At 35.8% G+C, this 11,778-nt stretch overlaps 1 protein-coding gene across 1 annotated transcript in view; it reads right to left on the bottom strand.

The window, feature by feature from the left end:
• Window positions 1-2,771: 2,771 nt before the first annotated feature.
• The window catches only part of LOC123860316 (guanylate-binding protein 7-like), a 67,333-nt gene continuing 58,326 nt past the window's right edge, over window positions 2,772-11,778 (bottom strand). The window contains 2 exon segments of the mRNA XM_064587534.1: window positions 2,772-2,826; window positions 8,942-9,083. Coding sequence (XP_064443604.1) covers window positions 2,772-2,826; window positions 8,942-9,083 — 197 coding nt within the window.

Raw genomic sequence — 11,778 nt, 5'->3', positions numbered from 1 at the left:
AATTAGTCAAAATAAAAGGGAAACATAATAAAGTCAAGTGTAATGTAGAGTCCAAATGCTACTCCATTATTGTAGATTTTCCATGATTTTGACAAATACTGATCAACTGGTAATATTGTATGTTTAAGTTATGACAGAAAACCATGAGAAATTTATGTTTTTTTTCCCCAACTGCAAAATCTTATCTGTAACTTTATTCAACAAAGTGAAATATATTCTGGGTGATTGTAACTTGCCATTGGACAGTATTTGTGGGCATTGGTATGAGTATGTCATATAACAATGCAGCCATATAAAAAGTAAAGACAAAGGGCTACATGCACTCCTTATAAACATTAATAAATAAGTAGAATGTGCTGTCCCACAGGAGCTCATTACCTTTTTCATCAGAGGATAAGCTGACCTTCTAGTACCTGAAGTTATTAAATCCTTAAGTATCATTCCAGTTATATTTTCTCTTTGGGTTAGTCTTGTTTTGTAGAAGGAGTGTTTTAGGCACACAGCTCAACTTTGTTTAATAGCTAAAGGAGGATGCCTGCTTTTGGCTATAACAAGGAAAATCTAAAATGGGTGGTGGAGGAGAGACATGATGAACATCAATTATGGCCTATGACAAGTTGCAGGAGTTAAAGTCTGTGGCATGTACAAAGTCATGTGTATGAAGTCCTTTATAGGATTGTAGCTAGTCACCAACTTGAAGATACGATGATGGATTTCATTTACTGTAAGGCACAGTGATCAGAGTGGTGCAAGGAGTGAACCATTTTAGATGCTTCTGGGGCACTGACTCGAATCTTCTCAATCTCACCTCTGATGCTAGCTCTGGGTGTAGTGGACAGTTCAGAGAAGGCCTGAACTCATCTCAGGCTGAGAGCATCTTGCTTCAGTATATATAAAAACATTGTCCTCACAGGAGACTACAGGGGTTATGGACTTGGGGTTTCTCCCCTATAACTTCCCTCTCCTGGCCTCTCACAAACATGCTGAGCATGATCTTTCCCTAGGGCCTTTGTACTTGCTGTTTCCCTGGCAACCTAGGCTGTTCCCCTGTATATCCAAGTGACCTACTCCCTTTACAGCTTTAGCTCTTCACTGAAGGGTCACTTCACTGGTGCTCTTCCTGACCCCCTCTATAAAATTGGTCTACTTTAAATTGCCAGCATTTTCTCTCCCCTATTCCTGCTTCGCTTTTCTGCATAGAAACTGTCATATGACATTCTGGATAGTTTATATATGTATATATTAAAGATTTTATTTACTTATTTGACAGAGAGAGACACAGTGAGAGAGGGAACACAAACAGGGGGAGTGGGAGAGGGAGAAGAAGGCTTCCTGCTGAGCAGAGAGCCCGATGCGGGGCTCGATCCCAGGACGCTGGGATCATGACCTGAGCCGAAGGCAGACGCTTAACGACTGAGCCACCCAGGAGCCCCTGGATAGTTTATATTTTTATTGCCTGCTAGAATGTTACCTCCATGAAGGCAGCGATTTTTGTGTCTTTTTGACTTCCGAGTCCCTCAAAAAAGTACTTGACACATAATAGGCCTTCACTAAGTATTTGTGATTGAGTGGATCCAACTGTGAAAGTGAACACGTTGGTTAAAGGTTATGCTCCTCTTAGAGACTTTTGAGACATTCTGTAAAATTTCCTTCTGGAAATGTTTATACTCTCCTACTCTCCAAATATATATATAAAGTATGTCCTTTCACATCCTCCCAAACAAGTGGAATCATAGCTTTTTAAAATCTAAGCTACAGTGAGAGGTAGATAATATCACGCTGTTTCAGTAGACAATTTTTGATTACTGCTGAAAAAGAACATATACTTATATAATTATTTTTTACATTTTTATCTCATAGTATATAGGTTTTGTTGAGGCATTGAAACCTGAAATAATGTTGTAATAAGTAAAATGCATTTGGTGCCTACTATATGGTAGACATTGTATTAATTCCTTATAGGTGTTACTAATTAAATTTAATTTATTCTTCAGCACATGCTTATGATGTAGGTATTATTACTGGCATTTTACAGACCAGTAAATACAGTTTAAAGATTTTATTTATTTATTTATTTAAAAAATCAGTTAAGAAAACTATTTATACTGTCTTATAATTACATAATTTACTAGTGTTCTTCTCTTTATGTGCATTCATATTATCTTAGCTCATTTTCAATCTAAGAATTTCACTATTTCTTGTGAGATGAGTCTGCCAGTAAAAAATTCTCAGTTTTTATTTATCTGGAATTTTTTTTTTTTTTTTAGTTTTTATTTGTACACCTGAAACATTGTATGTTAACTAACTGGCATTTTAAGATATTTTTAAACTAGCTGTTCAGTGGGCCACAAGACCCTGACAATTGAGATTTCTTTAAATGTTAAGTCAGTATATTAAAAGAGGAAGGTCAAATTAAGTTCATCCATGCCTCTGTATTTGCAAAAGTGGCCTGGAACACTCTGGTGCTGTATATCTCTCCCTTTATCCTCACTAACTGTGACAGTCTGATTAGTTCTTTTAACAATAAAAAAGTCTCTGGTTCTCAATTAAGGGATTTCTTGTCTCAAGGACAACCTGGAACTATTTTTACTGAACACATGTCAGTTAAAAACAAGAGCAGGAACAAGCCCTTAGTTTCTCATAAATAGGCCAGATGTTAAGAAAAACCTCCTTCCTGTGTAACATAATGTGTGCAGTTTTTATTTTTGTTTCTATGTCAGGCTTGAAAATTGTTCTAAGGACTTTTTCTTTTAAACACTAGGTGTGAAAAGCTATATTTCCTCACTTTCCAGTATACTTGGAGTTGCAGCCTGTAGAATACTTATTCTAAAAGACAGAAACAAATCAAATTAATTTGCATGTTAGTATTATTACATTAAAATTTATGTATTTATATATGCTTAATGGTTTCAAATGTTATCCAGAATTACAGGTCTAGAATGTTTTTGTATTAAGCTGCTTTACACATGGAGAACTCCATGCAGAACATTTTACAGGACTCAATAGCAGGAGTTCATTTATTTAGTTGGGGTTACTGAGTCTCATATACAATAGGAGGCAAGACCAGCAAGTTAGAAAAACAACTTTCAGGGTGTGTGTGTGTGTGTGTATGTGTAGAGAGAGAGAGCAAATGTACATCCCATTCTCTTCTCACTCCAGCCCTTGGCGACCACCATTTCTACTTTCTGTGTTTGAGTTTGACTAACTTAGATACCTCATATAGGTGAAATCATAAAGTATTTGTCTTTTGTAATTGATTATTTCACTTAATGCTTTCATGGTTAGTTCTTTTTTTTTTTTTTTGATTTTTTTTTTTATTCATGGTTAGTTCTTGTTTTAGCATGTGACAGATTTTCTTGTTAAGACTAACATTCCATTGTATATATACACAACATTTTCTTTATCCATTCTTCTCTCCATATAGACATATAGGTTGCTTCTACCTCTTGAACATTGTGAATAATGTTGCAATAAATGTGGGTATGCAACTATCTCTTCAAGATCTTGCTTTCAGTTCTTTTAGATGCATACTCATTAGTAAAATTTCTGAACCATATGGTTAACTCTATTTCTAATTTTTTGAGAATCCATCTTATAGTTTTCCATAGCAACTGCATTTTTTTTTTTTTTTGGAGAGAGAGAGAGAGAGCATGCGTGTAGTACAGGGAGGGACAGAGAGAGAGGGAGAGAGAGAGAGAGAGATTTTTTTTTTCTTTCAAGATTTTATTTATTTACTTGACAGAGAGAGAGAGCAAGCAGGGGGAGCAGCAAGCAGAGAGAGAGGGAGAAGCAGGCTCCCCGCCGAGCAAGGAGCCTGATGCAGGGCTTGGTCCCAGGACTCTGGGATCATGACCCAAGCCAAAGGCAGATGATTAACCGAGCCACCCAGGAGCCCCAAGAGAGAGAGACTCTTAAGCAGACTCCATGCTCTGCATGGAGCCTGATGTGGGGTTCAATCTCACAACCCTGAGATCATGACGTCAGTCAAAATCAAGAGTTGGACACTTAACCAACTGAACCACCCAGGCGCTGCCATTTTTTATTTCCATTCACATTATACAAGAGTTCCAATTTCTCCATATTTTCACCAATATTTGTTATTTTCTATTTTGTTTATAGTGGCCATCCCAATATGTGTGAGATAATATCTCATTATATTTTTGATTTGCATTTCTCTAATGATTAGTGATATTAAGCATTTTGTCATATGCTTCTTGGCTATTTGTTTCTTCTTTAATGAAATGTCTATGTAACTCCTTTGAACATTTAAAAAACTGAGTTACTTCTTTCTTGTTGTTGTAAATTGTAGAAGCTCTTTATATAGTCTAGATATTTGTCCCCTATCAGATATATGATTTTCAAATATTTCCCCCCATTCCGTACATCGCTTTTTCATTCCATTGGTTGTTCCCCCCCCTTTTTTAAATCAGATTATTTTTCTTTTTTTTTAATTTAAATTCAGTTAGCCAGCTTATCATTAGTTTCAGATGTAGTGTTCAATAATTCATAAATTTTGTATAAAACCCTGTACTCATCACATCATGGCTGTTTCCTTTAATGCACAGAAGTTTTAAAATTTGACATAGTACCGTTTTTCTGTTTTTGCTTTTGTTTCTGTGATTTGTTATTGTCATATCCAAAAAATCATAGCCAAAACCAAAGTCATGAAATTTTCCTCTATGCTTTCTTCTAAAAGTTTTATAGGGGCACCTGGGTGGCTCAGTTGGTTTAGTGTCTGCCTTCAGCTCAGGTCCTAATCTCAGGGTCCTGGGATTTAGCCCCATGTCTGGCTCCCTGCTCAGTGGGGAGTCTGCTTCTCCCTCTCCCTCTGCTCCTCCTCCCCAAATAAATAAAAATTTAAAAAAAAATTTTTTTAAGTTTTATATTTTATGTCTAGTTCTTTAATGTATTTTGAGTTAATTTTTATATATGTTTTAAAGATTCAAGTTCATTCTTTTGTATGTGGATGTTCAGTTTTTCCAACACCTTTATTAAAGAGACTGTCCTTTCCCCCTTGTGTGGTCTTGATAAGCTTGTTAAAGATCATTTGACCACATATGTGAGGGTTTATTTCTGAGCTGTCTGTATGTCTATCTTTATGCCAGTACCCGACTGCTTTAATTACTGTAGCTTTGTAATATGTTTTGAAATAAGGAAATGTGCAGCCTCCAACTTTATTCTTCTTTTTCAAGACTGTTGGGGCTATTCAGAGTTCCTTGAAAGTCCATATGAATTTTAGGATACTTTTTATATTTCTGCAATAAAATGTCATTGGGATTTTGATAGGAATTTCATTGAATCTGTAGATTGTGTACAATAGAACGGACATTTTAACAATATTAACTCTTGTAAACCATGAACATGGGATGTTTTTCATTTATTTGTGTCTTCTTTAGTTTCTTTCACCTAGGTTTTATAGCTTTCATTGTATAAGTCTTGCCTTCTTGGTTTAATTTTATTAATTATTTTAGTAATTTGTATTTATATATAATAATTTATATTATGTATATATATGGTTTTTTTTTTTAAAGATTTTTATCTATTTATCTGAGACAGAGAGAATGAGAGAGACAGAGAGCACATGAGAGGGGGGAGGGTCAGAGGGAGAAGCAGGCTCCCTGCCGAGCAGGGAGCCCTATGTGGGACTCGATCCAGGGACTCCAGGATCATGACCTGAGCCGAAGGCAGTCGCCCAACCAACTGAGCCACCCAGGCGCCCTATATATGTTTTAATATACATGTTTATGCCTCAAAAAGTTATTTAAAAACATTCAGGGGGGGTGCCTGGGTGGCTCAGACAGTTAAGCATCTGCCTTCAGCTCAGGTCATGATCCCAGGGTCCTGGTATCGAGCCCCACATTGGGCTCCCTGCTCAGCGGGAAGTCTGCTTCTCTCTCTCCCTCTGCCTGCTGCTTCCCCTGCTTGTACACACACTCTCTCTGTCAAAAATAAATAAAATCTTTAAAAAAAATTTCAGGAATAAATCTAACAAAATGTACAAAGAGTATATGCTGCAAAATATAAAATATTACTGAAAGATTTAAAAGGGCTAACAAATTGTGGGACATAAGATGATGAATTGGAAGACTAATTTTGAGTGTCATTTCTTTATATATTTATCTATACATTTTATACAATTCCTAGTTTCACGCATGTAAGGAAAATTGATTCATGACAACTATAGCAAAAGGATAGTCTTCTCAATAAATGTTGCTAGGTCAACATTACACACTCATGAAAAAAAATAAAACTTGACTCTTACCTTCTAACATTATAAAATTGATTCTAGGTGGATTGTAAATCCCAATATGGAAGACAAAATAATAAAATGTTTAGAAGAAAGTCAGAGATTATTTTCATGTCCTCCAGGTCAGGCAATAGAACAAATAAATCAATAACTTGTAAATAAATAATTGATAAGTTTAACTATGTTACTATTAAAAATTCATGTTACCACTAAGAGAATTAAAAAGTAAACTAAATGCTAACAGAAAAAAATTATAGAATATAGGGTATATAAAGAAGTCTCTAAATCAAGAAGGAAAAAAAAAAGGATAGACAACCCATTAGACACATAAGCAAAAATATTGAATAGGAAGGTATGCAAAAAGCAGCAAACATGAAAATGCACTCAACCTTCCTAAGCATCACTAATTAATTAAAAAAATTAAACCCACAATTAAAACTATACACTTACTACAATGACTAAAATTTACAAGTCTAACATTAGTAAGTGATGATAAGATTGTGGAACTGGGAATTTTACACATCACCTATGACTATATAAATTTGGACAATCACATTGAAAAACTGATATTACCTACCATAAAATGAACAAATACATACCCTATGAGGAAATAATTTCACTCCTTGTTATATGCAGAAATATTGTTACTGAATACAACAATTTGGATGAATTTAAAAAATATAATGTTGAACAAAAGAAGCCAAAATGAGATGAATCATCTACATAATTCAATTTATATAAAGACAAAAACCAGACAATAGCAATCTATGGTTTTAGAAGTCAGATAAAACTTTCTGTATTAGTTATCTGTTACTACATAACAAATTTTCCCCAAATTTAGGAGCTTGCAATAGCAACATTTATAATCTCAAAGCTTCTGTAGGTCACAATAATCTGGCTATGGTTTAGCTGCATCCTCTGCTTCAATGTCTCCTATAGGCTGTAATCACAGTGCTGACTGGGGATGGTAGTCAGCACAAGGCAAAGTGGGGAAGGATCACTTCTCCAGATCACTTCCCAAGATCACTGATGTGGTTGTTGGTAGGGTTCATTTCATTATGGGTTGTTAGACTGGAGGCCTCAATTCCTTGAAGGCTGTTGTCTGAAGGTCATCCTTAATTCATTACCATGTGGGCCTCTCTACCATGGTAACTTGCTTCATCCATGTGAACAAGCCAAGAAAGAGAGAACAAAAGGAGGGAGAGAGAGAAAAAAGAGAATAGGATAGAGAGAAGCAATAAGAGGGAGAAAATGCTATCAAGATGGAAATCAATCTTTTGTTACTTAGTCATATAAGTTACATCTCATGTTTATGATATTCTGTTCACTAGAAGAAATTCACCAGGCTCAGCTCACACTCAAGGCAGAGGCAATTGCACAAGAGTGTGAATAATAGGAGGCAGGGATCACTGAAAACTAGTGTCAGAAATTGCTTTCTACAGTTCCTTTGTGGCAAAAGAGAGGGAGTGGAAATCTGGAAGGTGCTATGACTAAGTTTCTGGGCACATTTGTAAAATCTTATGCCTTGACTTACATAATGGCACAAAGACATGCCTACTCTTTGAAAATCTCCATAATATTACAATTTGGTTATTACTGTTTATGTATGTGAAATTTTGATTAATTTTTTTAAAACAAAAAACCGTAGAACTAGATTAGATCTCGGAGGGTAAGACTGAACATAGTTGGCAAGTTAAGAATTCTTAGTATAGAATTCTAGGTGAGTGATGATATGGAAATGGATTAGAAATAGTGATTTTTGTCTGACTCTAGATGTTTGTCAAATTTAGAATTCACAGGTTTTGTTGTTGGACTAAATTTGAGGCCTGAGAGAACAATAGAAATCAAAGATAGATTAAAGTAGTCATTATTCACCAAGATGGGGAAGACTGTGGAAGGATTACATTTAGAACCACAGGAGACAACCAAAAGTTTTAGTTTGGATATGTTAAACTTGCAATAATTACAGGGCAAGATATGGGGATGTCAAACAGTGAACTGAATTTATAGGCTTGAAACACGTAAGTAAAGTTAGAGCTAGAAATATGAATTCAGGGATTTTTTTTTTTTTTTTACATAGGCTCCACACCCAGTGTGAAGTCCAAAGAGGGCCTTGAACTCACAACCCTGAGATCGAGATCTGAGCTGACATTAAGAGTCAGAGGCTAAACTGACTGAGCCATTCAGGTTCCCCTCAGGGATAATTTTTATAGATTTACTCCAGTCATGGAAATGGAGCACCAGATTAAAGAAAAGAAAGGTTTCAAACAGAAGAGCCACAATACTTGGAGATTAAGATAGTAGAGCAAATTCCAGGGGAACCTGGAGCACTTGAAAGAGGTTTGGGAGTACTTGAGAGAGGTGCCGTTTATACTATGTGTAGGGGCACAGAGCAGTGAGCACTTTAAATGTTGAAATTACCTGCTATTGGAATTTTATCCTCATACGATGTTGGGTGATCGGTCTGGATTCAGTCAGGAAAACAGAGCCACCACCAAGCATTACAGAGAGAATTTGTTTTATGTAGGAATTATGTGAATACTAAGGACTAACTTTAATGACAAAGGGGTGTTGGGGTATGAAAGTCTGGAAAGAGGAGAGTCAGGGGAGGATGAAGGTATAATTACTAAACACTACAGCCTGAAGAATTGGTGAGGGGTAGAAAAGCCGTTATTTGTGGAGAAGTCTGACTACCTGTGCTGCCATCTGGTGTCAGTGGTCCTCGACAGTTCCGCAGAAACATCACATCTGACCACCACTGTATGAAGCCACAGCTGCTCGAGAATAACTGCATTTTTTCTACTTGCATCATCCAAATCTCCTTTGATACTTTTATCTAGAATATATAAAGGATAGTCATTATTCCAAAGAAGATATATAAATGTTAATGCACATGAAAATATGCCCAAAATAATTACTCAAGAGGGAAATGTAAATAAAAATCACAATGAGGTACCATTTCGTGGCCACAAAGATGGGTATAAACAAAATGAGAGATGGTAAAAGGTGTTGGCAAGGATATGGAGAAATCAGAGCCCTCCTACACAGCTGGTAGGGGATGTAAAATGGTGCAGTCAATTTGGAAAACAGTTTGGCAGTTCCTCAAAAGTTTAAACTTAAGAGTTACCATATGACCCACCAATTCTACTCCCAAGTATATACCCTTGAGAAATGAAGCCAGTCACAAAAGACCCATTAAATTCTATAATATGAAATGTCCAGAGTAGGCAAATCCATAGAGACTGAAAGCAGATTAGTTGGTTACCTAGGGCTGGGGATTGAGCAGAAATACTGCTAATAATACTGTTTCATTTTGGAGTGATGAAAATTTCTATAATTGATTGTAGTGACGGTTGCAACAACTCTATGCATCCACTAAAAACCACTGAGTTGTACCTTTTGAGTTTGTGAACTGTATGTATGTGATTTATATTCCAATAAAGCTGTTATCTTTTTAAAAAGAAGGCTATGTAACCTGCAGTCATGTATACTGCCACCTCTTTCCATGTCAGCTCCTCTTAGTCCCATTCTTCCTTGTGTCATATGACATGAAATTTGCTATGGAATTTTTGGGTATTTGCTAAGGACAGTTGAGGTTAAGATACATTTACTTTGGGTCCAGTGGGATATGTATATTTTTGGTTTACACTTACTTTCATAAATTGTTAATTCTTTTCTACCTGTTGCAGTGTAGTAATAATGACTTGCAGGAATTTTCCTACTGCTCACTGTCCATTATGATGTGAAGGTGTAAGGACAGAGGCCACATATGGGATCACATCTTAAGGTCCTCAGCACCAGCGTATGTGAGTAGTGGATATAAAACACGGTTTGTAGCACAAAGCACCAAAGCTAGTCTCTGCAAAACATTTTCCAGTCATGAGTTGAATAACCTTTTAAATGAGGAATTCAGTTCTTCATTTCATATGGTATTTGTCTTTCTCTGACTGGGTATTTTGCTTAGCATTATACTCTCTAGATCCATCCACATTATTGCAAAGGGCAAGATTTCATTCTTTTTTTATATCTGAAAAATATTCCATTCTATGTATATACCACCCCTTCTTTATCCATTCATCTATTGGTGGACACTTGGGCTGCTTCCATAGTTTGGCTATTGCAAATAATGCGGCAGTAAACACATGGGTGCATGTATCCTTTTGAATTAGTGTTTTTGTATTCTTTGGATAAATGCCCAGTAGTACAGTTACTGGACCTTAGGATAGTTCTATTTTTAATTTTTTGAAAAACCTCCATACTGTCTTCCACAGTGGCTACATCAGTTTGCATTCCCACCAACAGTGCAAGAAGGTTCCTTTTTCTCCACATCCTCACCAACACTTGTTTCTTGAGTTTTTGATTTTAGCCATTCTGACAGCTGTGAGGTGATATTTCATTATGGTTTAGATTTGCATTTCTCTGATGATAAGTGATGTTGAGCATCTTTTCATGTGTCTATTGGTCATCTGTATGTCTTTTTTGGAGAAATATCTGTTCACGTCTTCTGCCGATTTTTAATTGGAATATTTCTTCTTTGGGGGTGTTGAATTGTATCAGTTCTTTATGTATTTTGGATACTAACCCTTTATCATATATGTCATTTGCAAATATCTTCTTCCATTCAGTAGGTTGTCTTAGTTGCATTGGCTGTTTCCTTTGCTGTGTAGAAGCTTCTTATTTTGATAAAATCTCAATTTATTTTGCATTTGTTTCCCTTGCTTCAGGAGACATATCTAGAAAAAATGTTGTTATGGCCAATGTCTGAGAAATTACTGTCTGTGCTCTCTTCTAGGATATTTACGGTTTCAGGTCTCACATTTAGGTCCTTCATCCATTTTGAGTTTATTTTTGTCTTAGGTGTAAGAAAGTGATCCAGTTTCATTCTTTTGCATATAGCTGTCCAGTTTTCCCAACACCATTTGTTGAAGTGACTTTCTTTTTCCCATTGCATATTCTTGCTTCTGTTGTCAAAGATTAATTGATCATATAATTTATTTCTGGACTATATTCTGTTCCATTGATCTGTGTGTCTATTTTTGTGCCAATACCATACTATTTTGATTACTATAGCTTTGTAATAACCTGTATGTTGATTTTGTATCCTGCAATTTTACTGAATTCGTGTGCCAGTTTTAGCAGTTTTTTTGGTAGAGTTTTTCGGGTTTTCTACATAGAGTATTATGTCATCTGCTGAGTGAAAGTTTGACTTCTTCTTTGCCTATTTGGATGCCTTTTATTTCTTTTTGTTGTCTGATTGTGGAGGCTAGGACTTCCATTACTATGTTAACTAACAGTGGTGAGAGTGGACATCCCTTCCTTGTTCCTGACCATAGAGGAAAAACTCTCAGTCATTGAAGATTATATTAGCTGTGAGTTTTTCATATATGGTCTTTATTATGTTGAGGTATGTTTCCTCTGAACCTACTTTGTTGAGGGTTTTTAGCTTGAATGGATGTTGTACTTTGTCAAATGCTTCTTCTGCATCTATTGAAATGATCATGTGGCTTTTATTCTTTCTTTTATTAATGTGG

Source organism: Mirounga angustirostris, unplaced genomic scaffold (genome assembly GCF_029215605.1).
Source record: "Mirounga angustirostris isolate CCGP_5_RB_7025 unplaced genomic scaffold, mMirAng1.0.hap1 SCAF_4, whole genome shotgun sequence".
NCBI classification, from domain to species: domain Eukaryota; kingdom Metazoa; phylum Chordata; class Mammalia; order Carnivora; family Phocidae; genus Mirounga; species Mirounga angustirostris.
This window is presented reverse-complemented; position numbering and strand designations above follow the sequence as displayed.